The sequence below is a fragment of the Cavia porcellus genome, unplaced genomic scaffold (genome assembly GCF_034190915.1).
Source record: "Cavia porcellus strain 051 isolate PalLab524CR breed Dunkin Hartley unplaced genomic scaffold, mCavPor4.1 scaffold_23, whole genome shotgun sequence".
Classification (NCBI taxonomy): Eukaryota; Metazoa; Chordata; class Mammalia; order Rodentia; family Caviidae; genus Cavia; species Cavia porcellus.
The window spans coordinates 12,440,423-12,456,844 of record NW_026947506.1 but is presented as its reverse complement, the minus strand read 5'-3'; the positions used below and the strand labels follow the sequence as shown (position 1 = coordinate 12,456,844).

Below are 16,422 nucleotides of genomic sequence, written 5' to 3'. Positions count from 1 at the left end.
ACAATTACAGCTGAAGAATTCGAGCCCATGGCAAGGACCATCAACAGTTTACCTGGAGACCTAGAGGCACTTACAATGTCTCATGCAAGTCTCACTAGGTTGTACACTAGGAAGGCTCAAAGTTCAGTGTTGGAGGCTAGAAACTCTGTTCCCTTGGTCATAGGATCTGTGCCACCATGCTGAGTGATCAGCACTGGAGCCAAAATATGAAGCTCAATATAAGGGCCAAAGATCTGCTAAAGGGAACAGTAGCCATGCAAAGTAAAAATGAGGATCTGACCTCCTTTGATGATGATGATGGCTGAGTTCATATCTGGAAAACCAGTGTTACCAGCTTCTCCATGAAAATCAACAGACCAGCTCCTTTCCCTATAGTTCTTTAATGCTGTTTTAAATAATCCTTCAATGGATGTTCTGTCCCAAAACCATGATGACTTCATTCACTGGGTGATCCAAGTTGACCATTACTAAGCGGGCCACAGCACCAGAGCACTTCTTTAGATACTTAAAATCCAAAACAGACTTTATACCACTTAATATATTATAGTGGTCATCAGGTCTGCTTCACATAAACAACAGTGACAAAACCTGAGGCTCATTCTAATGAAATAATCAGGAACACAAATCTTCACAAAGTAGTCTTCACATCTGTTTTGACAAACCTCTCACTGAAACTATGTGATATGTTTCCATCTGTGTGTCCTACATACTACATAAATGTGGGCATTTGAATGAAATTATAGACAGGGTTATTGACCCTCTGATTATCCCAGGAAATTTTAAAAATCTTTTCTAAGGAAAGTAGAAAAAGAAACAGTTATGTACACCTGTTTCACTGCAGTACAGTGACAGCGCTGAACCCAGGAGAGAATGTCACGAGAATGTCACGAGGATGTGGTATGCACATCGCCACCTCAACAAGGCTGAGGTTTCTACAGATGCTGGAGGTAAAAGGTGGAAATAGTTTAAGAGCAAAAACAGTTGAAATAAAATATGCTGAATATGCAGTTACTACACCAAATCTAAACTAGGCCTGGTGGCTCTTGTGTGGTGCCCAGTATTTGAGACACTGAGGAAGGAGAATTGTTTGAGACCACTCTGGGTTATAAAATGATTTCAAAGGCAGCCTGAACTTAATAGCAACATGCTTCCTCCAAAAGAAAAATATATCAAATCTAATGAACATAGTATGTACTAGTGATGGCCTTGTGACATTAGCATGACTATCACATTTATAATGATCTGTAGTCTACTAGGAAACCTAACTTACAGCCCATTTCACAATAAAATGTCACTCCATTTACCAAATGGAGTACACTGGTGAGTATTTATTGTTCTTCATTGGTATTTGGTGGTGATGGTGCAGTGCTTGCAGCTGCTCTCCACAGAAAAATGACTATTGCTGCAGTAACAGGAATCTGCATGAATCACTGCAATATGTCCTTAACTCTTTGGGGAAGAGATACCCTAAAGGAAGCACTGCATTAATTAGAATTACTAATTTTAGTCTTTTGAATACTTTAAAAACTGACTTCACTAGTAATTGAACTGCTTACCTACATTTCCACCAAAAAGGTTAAATGGTCCCTTTTCTCCTGTAGTCTCAGGTAGGTACCTTAGATCTTGTGGTGATTTGTTCTCTCTGCAATGAAATGGTGTCCATAATTGTGTTTCTCTATTGTGCAAAAATGCTCATTAGTTCTTCTGGTATTTCTTGGCAATTTGTACATATTCTGAAAAATGTGTGTTCCTTTCACGTTTCTATTGGTTTTACATGTTAGCTGTCAGAGAGTAACAGGCAAAATTTCTCTCATTCTGTAGTTTATTTCTTCATTTTTTGGTTTGAATTTTGTGGCTTCTATGTTTATGCAGGAGGATTAATATCTTACAAAGTCTTTTTGCTTGTTCTGTCACTCTATCTTATTTTCTACACAAAATAGCAGCAATAGCATTAAGAAAAATGTTTTTTAATACCTCTACATTCAGAACATGGAAAGTGGCACTTTCATATTTCACTATGTTTTGCTCTACTAGAGGCATATTTGAAAATGCTGCACAAATTACCAAAAAAGTACATTTCATGAGTGAAAGAAAAACCACAATTTGTATTGGTGATTCTTTTGTCCTACTGTACATTTATATTCTTGACCTCAACTTACTTGTTTACCTAAACTTCAAATGCAGGGATAAAAACAACTGCTTCACACTCTGCTAAATCATTTAGCAGTTGCCTCCCGAAGTCAGCTTCAAAGCCGTGATCATCCCATCTCATCCTCTACTGATGCTGGGTCTAAAGGAATCACCTTTAGCATGATCTTTATAGGTAACTCCTTACGAATGCAATTATTTAAATACAACATGATCAAAAATTGCATACTTTTTGTTAATTTTTATAAAATAACAAGGAATATAAAAGTGACAATTCCACTGTATTCAATACAAGAACGAATGGGTTAAATTGAGAACTGCTCCAATAATGCTCAGGATGGTCATTGCATAAACAAATGTGCTTCCCAAACGATGCTTGGGGATAACTGCTAGGTGTCCAAGTGACAAAAGGACAACTACTGATGTGTAATTGTGAGTATTAAAAAATGTTGACGCTGGGGGGAAAGGGAAGAGAACTAAAGCATTAGTCTATATCTGCAGAACTTGAAGATATATTGTGAGACAGGGTCACACTAATTGTGTAGGTTGGGCTCAACTTCCTCTTCCACTAATTTAAGCCCCCTGAGGTGCTAGGATTACAAGCATGCATCAACCAGAAAAATTTACTTTCATGGTAAAATGAGAAAGTCCATGCACTCAAGATACATGTCTTATAGATTCAGTATTCTAATATGAGCTATAAACAAACTCCAAATTTTCCCATTGATGGTAAGCAGAAATGTGCTGCACGGAATCTGGCCACATACTGTAGTGCATAGAGGTTGACAATGTGCTTTGTGAAGTATATCAGGTACTTCAGGTAAAAAATAGATATAGTTTTAGTGATGATTATACAACAGGTGAGTAATTTATTTTTCCAAGGGTAACTGAGACTTGGGCAAGCTATCTTCACTGGATTAGGGGTACTATGCATTGTTCACTTGTGTTTTCATGACACCACAGTTTTTAACAACACAATTCCATTGGAACCTAAGTAGATTTTGCATTCATCCACACTGCATTAAACACTTTACAAATTACAGGAATGTTAAAATGGAAGTGAAAATCACAGGCCACAGGAAACCAACTGTGATTCATAGTCCAGTATATGTGTTTCAAGATAATCAGCACACACCACAACCATCAGGCACTGGTCCTTATAAATAAAGAGATATGCCATTGTATAAATTCACAATTCAGTAAAACAGAACACAATCTGAACCTTAATTTAGCAAATTTACTTTTTACTGTGCTGACAGCTCAAAATTTAGGTTTCCCTTCATGCCATTATTTCCATGTCTGAGGAAAAAACAGTAATAATTACAAAATATATAATGTGTTCACAGCACCAAGGAATAAAATAAAGGCATTTGCATGATACATCGAATAACAACATTTTTTCGCAAAACAACTCCACATTGAAGAAAAATTCATTTCACAGTAAGGTTACTCATAAATCATGCCAAATTTTTTAATTTCTGGGGATATTAATATATTTTTTGATATGCTTTTGGAGACAAGGTATGGTTCTGTCAGTATGGGGCAATCAGAAATTAACAGTAGTATGCTTTACTTTTGGTGCATGTGGGAAAAACTTAAGAGCAAAGTAAAGATGTAATGTAAACATAACAGTTAAATTCTGATGATTAGGAAAACAAGGGTTTACTTAAATGCCAAATATTGGCTCTAGTGAGAAAGAAAATCAGGCAACATAATGTACATGGTATGATATGAAGTGATGTTAGGAAATCATCAGGTATCTCATCACAGCATGGAAAACATAGCAGCATGTAGTATATAACTTATTCCCATAAATAGTTTAGCAGTTCTTCCCATGTGTGAATCTACATATATCTATCCATTTTTATTATTGGGAAAAACAGATCAAAACAAGACAACAAAACAAATTCCTAGAAAAGCATGATATGAAAAAGACACATAAGACCACACTATTATGTGACCTGCAGTAGTTACTATGCTTTCTCTTGTTATTTTCACTAGAATTTTCCACATCATCAGGCATTACATCGTTAAGCATAGCAATACATCGCTATTTTTATGAAAGTACAACATTGAAGACATTGTAGGACTTGAAAACAATTAATAATCAAAACTGGAATGGACATCTTTTACATCTTGTCATCTTCAGAGTAGTTGCCTTTGCTCTTAGACCTGATACTAGCAAGCATAGCAAATGTTAATAAAATCAGCAAGGCAAAATAGCATTCAAACAAACCAGCTCCAAATAAGATCAGTCATAGTAAGACAATATAAGTAATACAGGGTTTCAGTTTAAGTTAATAGGAAATTAAGGATAGTTAACATGGTACAACCTGCTATTATTGGGTTATATGTCTGTGCCATCAAATCTAATCTGAGTAGACAGACCAGAACAAAATATAGTCAAAGTACACAGAGCAATAAGACTATTGTAGCTTTTAAATCCTGATATACTTTTAACAATGTCCTCTGTCTCCTTTGTTTAGGCAATTCCTCACCTTTCTCTTTCTCAGGATACTATTATTCACTCTTCAGAGTGATATTAGTCTAGTTTATTATGTTCAATTTCAGCACACATAAAGATAAAGACAGCTACTATGAAGAAAATGAGAGACATTATTTTAGTCATTATCAACTTTCCCCAAATCAGGTCTTGAACACCAAAAAAGCCTTCACCATACTGTAATTATTTATTACTTCTATAATGTTCAGTATATATTCAATGCATGTGAAGATGGGAACAGCTATTTGGAAGAAAATCAGAGATAGAAAGATAGACAGTGAACATCTCCAGTGGACTTGCTTTGCTCCAGTGGACTTGCTTGTTTTCTTATGAACTGTTCTGTTCTGTCATGTTTAATCTTACCCTCTTTAAGATAAAAAACAAGTGTGTAGGGCACATAAGCATATTACTAAGTTTTTGTGAGATCACTGAACAGAACTGTTTGCAGTGTTATTATTTGAATGTCACTTTGTATGCTTTAATTTTGTAACTTCAACAAACATTTCTAAGATGACAATATGTAACTTATCAACTAGTGATTTCTTATTGTTTATTTTTCTGAAATTCTGTGTTATTTCTACTCTTTTTTCTGTTTTTTTCTCTTTAAATAAAAACATTACAATTCACCAAAAAATATAAAAATTAAGTTTTAAAGACAAACATTAAGTACATAGACATTGTTTTGGATTAAGAACTGGTGATCAATTTAGCACCAGCTGGATTACATCAGCATGGCATTGAGTGAAGATGCTCCACCTGAGGAAAGTTGCCAGGATAAATAGGTCGTGAAGAAGGGATGAGGGTTGAGGTGCTAAGGAGGCATTGTGGGTTCTCCTACGAGTTGTTGTCTGAGCTGTTGGTTCTCCTTGAGAAGCCTTGGTCCTCACATCGAGCATTGCTTCCTGGCTCTGGAGGCAAAGACAGGTGCTGCTTGGTCTCCAGGATGAGCTTGTCATGCTGCTTCCTGGCATGTATCCAACTGTGCTTGTCATTGAAGGAGCTTGTGGCCTCCATGTCGCTGAGGACAGCGATGTTGCCTTTCAGGATATCCCTTTTCTTTGTTGTGTGACTTCTCAGCTACAGCATAGAACCCTCATCCCACTAGCACAGCTCTTTCATCCTGCTGGCATAGACTTTCTTTCTTTTTTTTTTTTTTTACATTTTTAAAAAATTTTATTTAAAGTGATAAAGAATAAAACAGAAAAAGAGTACAATATACACAGAATTTCAGAAAAAATAAACAGTAGAAAATCACTAGTTAATAGATTACATATTGTCTCTTAGAAATAGTTGTTCAAGTTACAAAATTAAAGCATATAAAGTGGACTTTCAAACAGTGAGACTGCAAACAGTTCTGTTCAATGATCCAACAAAACTCAGTAATATGTTAATGTATCTTATACATTTAAATATACATGCTGTTATATCCTTTAGAGCATTTTTTTTCTCTCTTTTGTAGAATGACAATTACACATTTTGGTTTTTATTGCTCCCACAGTGCTTATTACTTTTTTTTGAACAGAGTAAAATCAAATGTGACATAACAAAACAGAGTCAGTCAAATCAAAAGGATGGACATAATGCATAATGTAAAAACAAAATACAAGGTGATCAACAATGGTTACCATACTGCCTCTTGCTATCTTAAAAAGAATTGCCTATATCATCAGTTATAATAAAATTGAACAAAAGAGTAAAGAACAAAAGCAATAAAACCAAAACATTGGAGACATTACAGGACTTCATAAGAAGATAATAGTTAACCAGAATGAGCATCATAATGAGTCTTATTCTGGTTAACTATTATCTTCTTATGAAGTCCTGTCTTATGAAGTCTTCACAGTTGTTGCCTATACTTTTAGATATAACTTGGTACTATCAAGCAAAACAGAATAGAGGAAAATCAGTCAAAACAAGATGGTGAGAGCAATACAGGGTTTCAAATAAAATTAATAGGAAATCAAAGTGGATTACTATAATATATCCTGCTATTTTTTATTTATCTTTCCCTTAATTAAAAAGATAAAAATAAAAAAGTAAATAATAAAAAAAGGAGATTGAGATAAAAGAGGGCATAACAACAAAACAGCACAGGTCAAAACATAAACATTTAAGCAAAATAGTGTTTCACCACAAGATATCCCAACATAAAGGTAGTTACCATATTGTCTCTTTCCTTGAGATCTTTGAGTATAACTTCGTATACTGTAGCATCAAATATATCAGCACAGTGTATAACCATTCAAGAGAATGACAGTATTACAGGGTATTTAGAATCAACTAACAGATAATGAACTATGGTTTGTGTATAATCTCCTTGTCTATAGAAGTTTTTGTTTATATTATCACATATAATAAAACCCAGTAAGATACAACATATTAAGACTGATGGAGACAGAAGAACAAAAGCTTGATGGGACTTCAAAACAAGATGACATTAAATCAGCACTAGCTATTATGATGTCTTGTTTTCTCCAAAATAGCTGTTCCAAGCATCCAACATTCTCTGCCTCGTTTCTGTGGAGCTCTTTTTATGTCATTAGTTGTCAGTTTGTCTTCTTCATTTCACATTCTGCTCCATTCATTGTGGCCTCTGTTTCTGGAATCTTGGTATTTTTCTTTTTTTAGAATATCCTTCAGTATCCTCTGTAGAGTTGAATTGGTGGTTGCAAATTCCCCTAGTTCCTCTTTATCCTAAAAGCACCTTGTTTTTCCATCAATTTCTAGGGACAGTTGTGCAGGTTATATCAGTCTTGTCTGGAGGTTATTATCTTTCAAAGCTTAAATTATTTCCCCCCACACTCTTCATGATTTGATGGTTTGTACCGAGAAGTCTGCTGTAATTCTGATGGGCGTTCCTTTGTAAGTGAGCTGTTTCTTGTCTCTGATGGCTTTTAAGATTCTGTTCTCATATTGGATTTCTGTAATTTTGATTATTATATGCCTGGGTGTAGCTCTGTTTGGGTTGTAGATGGCTGGGGTCCTGTATGCCTCATACATCTGAGTATCTTTACCTTTTGCTAAATTAGGGAAATTCTCCTGGATTATTTCTGTGAATAGCTTTGGTAGTTCATTTGTTTGTGTCTCTATTTCTATTATGTTCTTAATTCTAAAGTTATAGATCCTCTTATCATCTTCTAGCCTTTGTATTATTGCTGTTTGTTTTCTTGTTATTTTTAAGAAATATTTCATTTCATGCTCCTGCATTACAAATCTGCCCTCAAGTTCAGATAACCTATCCTTAGTTTTCTCAAGCTGTTATGCCAGCTTTCAATAGTTTTTAGTTTCCTTGTAATCTCTGTGAATTTTGTTCATGTATTCCATGTTTTCTCTACTTTCTCCATCAAGCAATTCTCCCCTTTTTTCTGTTTTTCCATTCTACTATCTGTTTTTTCTTGGGTGGTGCTTAGCATTTCCCTTAAGTATTCTACTTATGTGTTGCTTTATTTCATTAAATATTTCACTTTTGAACTCATCTATGAGGCTCCAGAGATATCACTTAATGTCTATTGGTGCCATGTCTAATATTGCATGTTTTTTCTCCTCATTCTCCTTTGCATTTACCTTTCTTGGATCAGTGTTCTCAGGATTGGGGACTGAAACCCCTTTCTTCTTGCTCCCTCTTCCCATACTTTTTGTTCCTTCCATACAAGTGTATATATAGGAGGCCCAATTTTTTTCTTTGTGGATTACAGTTTGAATCTGCTGGCTAGGTGTTCCCACCCACTGCAGTGTACTAGGGAAACACAGACCTGGGCAAACTTCTCTGGGCCTGCCCCTCCAGGACAACCTAGTGAAGGCTTGACTGATAGGGTGCACCGCCAGGCACTGGTACCTGGTTTGAGTTAGCCTACAGGGTCTTAATCAGTGGCGTCATCTAGGCCAAACACTCTGCACCAACCCCGCTTGAGAGGGGAATATGTGACTAAAGTCACTGCAATGTCCAGTTCTGGCTAGCCTGCCAAGTCCTGGAATGTACTCTTTTGAAGCCTCCTAGTCTATGGAAGGGTCCCCACTCCTTTCACTCACCACAGGTCAATGCAGGGCTCCCACTAGTCCTGCTCTCAACTCCATTCACTGATTCCCACTATCAGAGCTTTCGTGCATCTCTCTGCCTGCTGTGGGATGCAGCAGCAGTGGAGGCAGGAAATTCAAATTGTGATTTCCAGAGGTGTGGGTTCAAGCTTCCCTGCTGTGATTTTATCTGTTCCGGTTATAGCACCAGGATTGCATTTCCAGTTGGTTTCTCTCAGCGTAGTTTTTTTCCTGTGTTGGCAGGGTATATCTCCCCTTGCTTAGGAGTCCTCACAATGCACCATTCCTAGATTCTAAGCTGGTTATATCAGAGAACCTTCGTAACTGCTGTTATTTATCTGCCACATTCTCCTGGAAGTCTGGCATAGACTTTCTAGCTTCCACCACTGACCCTTGGGTCCTCCTAGAATGGATCCATAAAAGAGAATCCATGAGTCCTTCTTGTGGGCTCTGGACCTCCGGTAGGACTCATAAGAGGCATTGTCCTGAGCTCTGGATTTTTATCTGGAATCCTGTGGGATGCTGCTGTGGGAGTTAGTCTCTTGAATAAATAATCCATGTCTTTGGTGTTGCAGATACACTTCCTGCAATTTCCTGTGTTAACTCCTGGTGAGTATTACAAAAATAATATTATAAACTCCTGTCAATCCAATTGTTCTCTGTGCACAATCCCTGACTATAACAGTCACTTTCCATACTTGAAAGTGAAAAGCACATTTCAGTTTACCATGTTTAATTACAAGATGCCATGTTGAAGCACAAGGACACTTTAAAATATCTAGAGAGGTACAAGTGATTAACAGAAAACCATACAACATGTGCACTAGAGGAGAGCCCCACCTCAGATTTGTCATTTATGAAAAATTTGTGAAGAAATGTTGACATCAAACTTCTGTATTATTTCTTCATGTCTCCTGGGGATATTTAAGTAAACTTAGATCTAAACTGTTGGACCAGGGACACTTTTTCTATGTATTTAACAACAAATATGGATTGCTGTATTTCTCACATTGCAAATCCAAAGAGGATCTCAGGCCAGTGAGCTCTTTCAGATATGTAACAATTATGATGGGTGTTGAGAGGATTCCCATAACACATAGGATTTATCTCTAGTGTGAGTTTCTTCGTGTATTTCACTTACACTATGGCTGCTGAATGAGTCTCCACTTGCTTACATAGCCAGTAGTTCTTCCCAGTGCAAATTCTTTTATGTGTTTTGCAATGACTGTATGTGGTAAAAGCTTTGCCACATTGTTATATACATAGGATTTCTCCCCAGTGTGAAGTCTTTGACGTATTTTAGAATATCCATATGTGGTGAAAGCTTTCCCACATTCTTTACATACATACGGTTTCTCAAAAGTGTCAATTCTTTCATGTATTGGACAATGAGCATTTCTGCTGAAACTTTTCCCACATTCCTTACATAATATAAGTTTTCTGCCCAGTGTGAAGATTTCCATGCATTATGCACATATGTACGTGTGCTCAAACCATTCTCACGATGCTTATATACACTGGGTTTATCTTGAGTGTGAACTTTCATGATGCTTACAATGTCCATGCTGGGTAAAAACTTTCCCACATTACTTACATAGGGTTTCTCTCCAGTGTGAATTTTTTCATGCTGTTTACAAACTCTGTGTGTGGTAAAAGCTTTTCCACATTGCTTACATACATAGCATTTCTCTCCAGTATGAATACTTTCATGTTCCTTACAATGTCCATGTGTGGTAAATGCTTTCTCACATTGCTTACATTCATAGGGTTTCTCTCCAGTGTGAATTTTTTTGTGTTGCTTACAAACTCCATGTGGTTTAAAAACTTTTCCACATTGCTTACATACATAGAGTTTTTCTTCTGTGTGAAATTTTTCATGTTGCTTACAAACTCCATGTGAGTTAAAAGCTTTTCCACATTGCTTACATACATAAGGTTTCTCTCGTGTGAATTCCTTCATGTTTCTTACAATATACACGTGTGGTAAAAGCTTTCCCACATTGCTTACATGTATAGGGTTTCTCTCCAATGTGAATTCTTTCATGTTCCTTACAATGTCCATGTTTGGTAAATGCTTTCCCACATTGCTTACATACATAGGGTTTCTCTCCAGTGTGAATTCTTTCATGTTCCTTACAACTTCCAGGTTGGCTGAAACCTTTTCCACATTGCTCACATACATAGGGTTTCTCTCCTGTGTGAATTCTTTCATGTATCTTACAATTTCCACGATGGGTAAAAGCTTTCCCACATTGCTTACATACATAGGGTTTCTCTCCAGTGTGAACTCTTTCATGATATTTACAATATGCATGCGTATTAAAAGCTTTCCCACATTGCTTACATACATAGGGTTTCTCTCCAGTGTGAACTCTTTCATGATATTTACAATATGCATGCGTATTAAAAGCTTTCCCACATTGTCTACATACATAGGGTTTCTCTCCAGTGTGAATTCTTTCATGTATCTTACAATATGCACGTGTGGTAAAAGCTTTCCCACATTGCTTACATACGTAGGGTTTCTCTCCGGTGTGAATTCTTTCATGCTTTTTACAATGTCTATGTTTGGTAAATGTTTTCCCACATTGCTTACATACATAGGGTTTCTCTCCAGTGTGAATTCTTTCATGTTCCTTACAACTTCCAGATTGGCTGAAACCTTTCCCACATTGTTTACATACATAGGGTTTCTCTCCTGTGTGAATTCTTTCATGTTTCTTACAATTTCCACGATGGGTAAAAGCTTTCCCACATTGCTTACATACATAGGGTTTCTCTCCAGTGTGAATTCTTTCATGATCCTTACAATATGCCTGTGTGGTAAAAGCTTTCCCACATTGCTTACATATGTAGGGTTTCTCTCCAATGTGAATTCTTTCATGATTTTTAAAATATTCACATGTGTTAAAAGCTTTCCCAAGTTGCTTACATATATACAATGTCTGCCCATTGTGAAGTTTTTCATGGATTACACAATAAGTACGTGTGCTGAAAGCTTTCTCACAGTGCTTACATTTATAACGTTTTTCTCCAGAGTGAAGCCTTTCATGTACTTGACAATATGTACTTGTTGTAAAAGCTTTACCACATTGCTTACATATGTAGGGTCTCTCTTCTCTGTGAATTCTTTCATGTTTCTTACAAATTCTATGTGTGGTAAAACCTTTCTTGCATTGCTTACATACATAGCGTTTCCCTCCACTGCAATATTTTTTAGGGATCTGAACACTGTGGTCTGTTTCTTTCACATCCACATTACCTTCTGCAGTACAAAGGAATCCTTTACACTGATTCCAAGATGTATGTCCATAGGATTTCCCTAACGTGTTATTTCTGTAAAGAGATAAATCACATATAGTATTGACAACCATATTACTAAGATTTTTTTGGAGAGCTGAACAAAACTGTTTGCAATCTCACTGTTTGAATCCTCACTTCATGTGATTCACTTTTGTATCTTGATTATCTCTTTCTATGAGCACCATGTATAATCCTCAACTTGTGATTTCTTACTGTTTATTTTCACTTTGAAAGTAGTATTATTTCTACTTATTTTGTTTTGGTTAGTCTTTCCTTACATAAAATTTTAAAAAAAGGGAAATAATCACAGTGAAATGGGTCTCTGTGTTAATGACTGCATTAATGTCAAGTTCTGTTTTTAATGCCTGCAAAGAAATTCTGACAATGAAGTAGCAGAATGCCTGTTGAAAACAACCATTCCCAAAAGTCTCATACACATTTGGGAATCTTAAAAGTTGGTAACTTTGGGGCTGGGTATTTAGCTTAGCGGCATAAGCGCCTGCCTTGCAAGCAGGCAGTTGTAAGTTCGATCTCTGGTACCGATAAAAAGGACAAAGACAAAAAAAAATGTTGGTACCTTTTGAAATGCAGAATGTTTAGCTTCACTTTGGGCATGGGTACATATGTGTATGACATGCAGATCATTCAGATATGTTTCCCCATCACAATCTCCCTTCTGTCCTTAACCTGTAATTCCCTTTTCCAAATGGTCAGTCTTACCTTTCTCTATCAACTTTCATTTCATTCCACAATTTATATTTTGGGTTCTCATCTAAGAGACACCCTGTGACCTTTTAGGTTTCATAGCTGAGCTATTTCATTGAATTGATGGGAGAAAAACACACCTATGTCTTTTGGCAAAGGGTATTATATTATTTATTTTTTGACATTATGTAACACATTTTTTCTTTACCATGCTGGGAAAAAACAACAAATATTAGCATAAAATCTCTAGCTTTTTGATTTATTTTAAGAGATTTTCAATGATCATTAAGCTGTGAAGTTTGAACTTAAATTTGGCATTCCGCAAAATCTGATTCCTAGTGTGCTGGGGTTACAAGAATGCACAATCACATAGTCTATTAACATTTTACTTCTCCACAAATCCAGTGATAGATAGCTAAGCTGATGTAAGGCCTGATCTCTTATAACTTGATCTGCTTTGCATATGAGTAAGCATGTATCTGTATTTTATGTGGATTTTGAGATTTTAAAAATATACCCAGGAAAAGTATGAGGGGATCAACTTCTAAAGACAACTGCATACTGATATTCAGAATGAGTGCACTTAACATTCCACCAGCCCACTAAAAATTTGAATCAGAAGGGCTTATTCTCTAGAGCATGGCTTGGAAACATGAGCACTCAGTTTTATTTCAAATTGTATTGCAATCTTAGCAGTTTTTAGATAATGAATATGTTGTAATCACATGTATATATGGGTAGAAAAAGTGAAGGCAGAATGTCATAACTCAAAGTGTATGCCACTCATACACATCTATATGCAATGTCATGCATTTTCATATTTAATTCCCTCATTATACATGCCCCAGCTTATACATCTTCGAAGAATATTACTGACATTGAATTGAATGGTGCCTCATTTCTTTATCTGTCATTTTTCTGCTCACTCACTAATTACTCAGGAACATCCCTTCTCCTTGTGAGTGCAAATTACCTTAAGTATCTCCAGTAAATTTTGCATCCTTTTTCAGCTTCCTGGATATCCCCAAGTCCTCCTGAATTGTGGACATAAAAATACCAGGACTCATTAGAGTAATACATACAAATTAATAGATTTTGATTAGATTTATGATATAATGTGACCAGGTCTGAACTATTTTTCAAAATATTTTCACATTCTTTTTAATGAAACAGCACTGATGAGCAGCAAAAATATTCTGATAGCATGAGTGACAAAAAAAATGACATCTTTACCTATCACAGTCATATTCCTACAGGTTTCCTCCATCACATCTCTGTAGAGGTTCTTTTGAGATGGACTCAGCAAAGCCCACTCCTCACTGCTGAAGTTCACAGCCACATCTTCAAAGGTCACCACCTCCTAAAGGATCATACATATATTTATCAAAGGATGGTTGAGACCCCAGGTCTGGGATATCTTAAGTTGTCTCCTACAAATCTGAATCAAAAGCAAAGTGTGGTGGTATATATCTATAATCCCAGCACTCAAAAGGCTAAGAGGACATCTTTGGTGAGGTCAGGGCAATTATAGGCTCCATTGGGTGTTAAAATTCAGCTGATATATATATACAGAAAGCTTGTCTCAAAAACCAAAACTAAACTAAACAAATAAGACCAAACCAAAAAGCTGAATTGAGACTGATTTCTTCATATCTTAAATCCATGTCGTGGTCATTAATTTTGTATATATACACATTTTTGGAGACAGCAAATTTGATGCTATATTGCAACTCATTGCTAATGTAACAGCCAAATAGGAGCACTGATTCTTGTGCTGTGTCTGCAAGATTCCTTGTGTACTGTCTCTAAAGCAGAGCTCACAGTGAGAAGCCTGTAGGACCAGCATCTCCAAAGCACAGAGACAGATAAATATCTCATCAATCAACTGGGAAGCCAAGCAAGCACATCCCCTCCCTGGTAAGTGGTGGCAGTCTGGCAGACTGCAGCCTCCTGAGATCCATGCCATGTTGCTACTTGGGACACTGGGAAGCCAAGGAAGCACCTCTCCTCCCTGGTAAGCAGTGGCAGTCTACCAAACTGTGGTCCTTCCAGGGGGAGAACCAGCAGCACTCCTGAGATCCACGCCATGTTGGAACTTAGGATGCTGGGAAGCCAAGCAAGCACTACCCCTCTCTGGTATGCAATGGCAGTGTGACAGACTATGGGCCTTCCAGAGAAGAACCAACAGTAGCTCCTGAGATCTGCACCATGATGGAACTTAGAATGCTGTGAAACCAATCAGCCTGCCTCACTGCTAAGCAATAGTGAACCTACTGATGCACAGCCCAGAATCAACCATTCCACTTCCCCTACCCCTCTTCTCCTAACCACCCCCCCCTGTTAACAAATAGGAACCAGAAATCTGAGTGTCTCCTGGGAAGTTGACCATATCAAATAAGAGGGACTTTCTTCTACTATCTCTTTGATATTGTTATTACTGTAGCAAATATTGTTATAACTGTTTTGCTTCATTCTGATTAATGTCACTGATCTATTCAATATTGTCTTTTGATGAGTTCCATAATGTTCTATATTTCATCTCATTTTGATATATGTGATTGAAAGAACAACTATGACAAAGATAACAAAATATACTGATACCTATTACTGTTATCCCAGTAACATGCTGTGAAGTTCTGTACCAATTTCACTGTACAATCTTCATTGGCCTTATTCTGTCTTATTCTGTTGTATTTTACCACTTTCACAATTAAAAGAAATTTCTTCAATCACTTTGATAGACTACAGATGATGTCTCTTCAAATCTCATTTAAGCCACTGAGTACTTTGTTCTTAACATACTTAAGTAGTATTTTGAAATATGAATTTGGTTTCATAGAACAAAACATAAATAGCATCAAATGTGGTACATAATAACTCAAATGTTAGTGGAAAACAGCTGTATTTAAAAAAAAAGTTTATAAAATGAAACCAGGCCCAAGCTATAAATTATACCTCACTGTCACCAAGCAACCAATTTCCATTCAGGTATAAGAAATATATCTTGGGAGGCTGGTGAAAGAGTTCTTCCTTGAATTTGGGGCTATCCTGAGTTATAGAGATGTCTAAAATAGAGAAACTCTGACTGAGACACCCCACAGACAAAGTGAAACTTGAAAAGAGACTGCATAAGACCCCTTTGGTTGGTTTTTAAAAATTATAGCCATACAATAGAGAAAAATTCTAACAATATTCAACACTTTCTGAGGAACAATGTGGATATCTTCCATACTATACAGTAAACACTTTCATAGCTGAGTATTTAGCTAAGTGGCATGAATGCCTCCCTGGAAAGCATAAGTCATGAGTTCAATCCATGTTTTAAAAAAATTCAAATTTCAACTTCATAACAATGAGGCATTATTAGAGATAATCAAAACTAGATCTCAAGTATGGAACACAAAATTCATGGGTTGACAGGGAGGTGGAATACTGACTGTTGCCAGAGCTGGTGTTATTCACCTCAGAGAAGGATTCAGAACCCAGCTTTAACTTCATACCTGCTCTAAGAACTACCTGACTTTCAGTGAAGACCCCCTCTGTTGTATGCCCTGCTATTGGCACCCTGTATTATACCAATCACATCCACATGCTTTTGACACTCCTCTGATCCATTCCAAACAGAAAACCCTTCATGCCTAACTATTGATATCCCTGCAAAGTTTCTATTGAGGGCCTCTCCTTTACGGAATTTAGTAAAGTCCATTGAAGAGCATTTCCATATTTAA

The 16,422-nt window shown here is 36.6% G+C and overlaps 1 protein-coding gene across 1 annotated transcript in view; it reads right to left on the bottom strand.

Moving 5' to 3' along the window:
- Nucleotides 1–10,283: 10,283 nt before the first annotated feature.
- LOC134472255 (zinc finger protein OZF-like) overlaps nucleotides 10,284–16,422 on the bottom strand; it is a gene marked incomplete at its 3' end in the record, with an annotated part of 114,106 nt that continues 107,967 nt past the window's right edge. The window contains exons 2-3 of the mRNA XM_063233528.1: nucleotides 10,659–11,631; nucleotides 10,284–10,408 (exon numbers count right to left, since the gene is read on the bottom strand). Of these exons, the coding sequence (XP_063089598.1) occupies nucleotides 10,284–10,408; nucleotides 10,659–11,631 (1,098 nt within the window). The remainder of the gene's footprint in view (nucleotides 10,409–10,658; nucleotides 11,632–16,422) is intronic.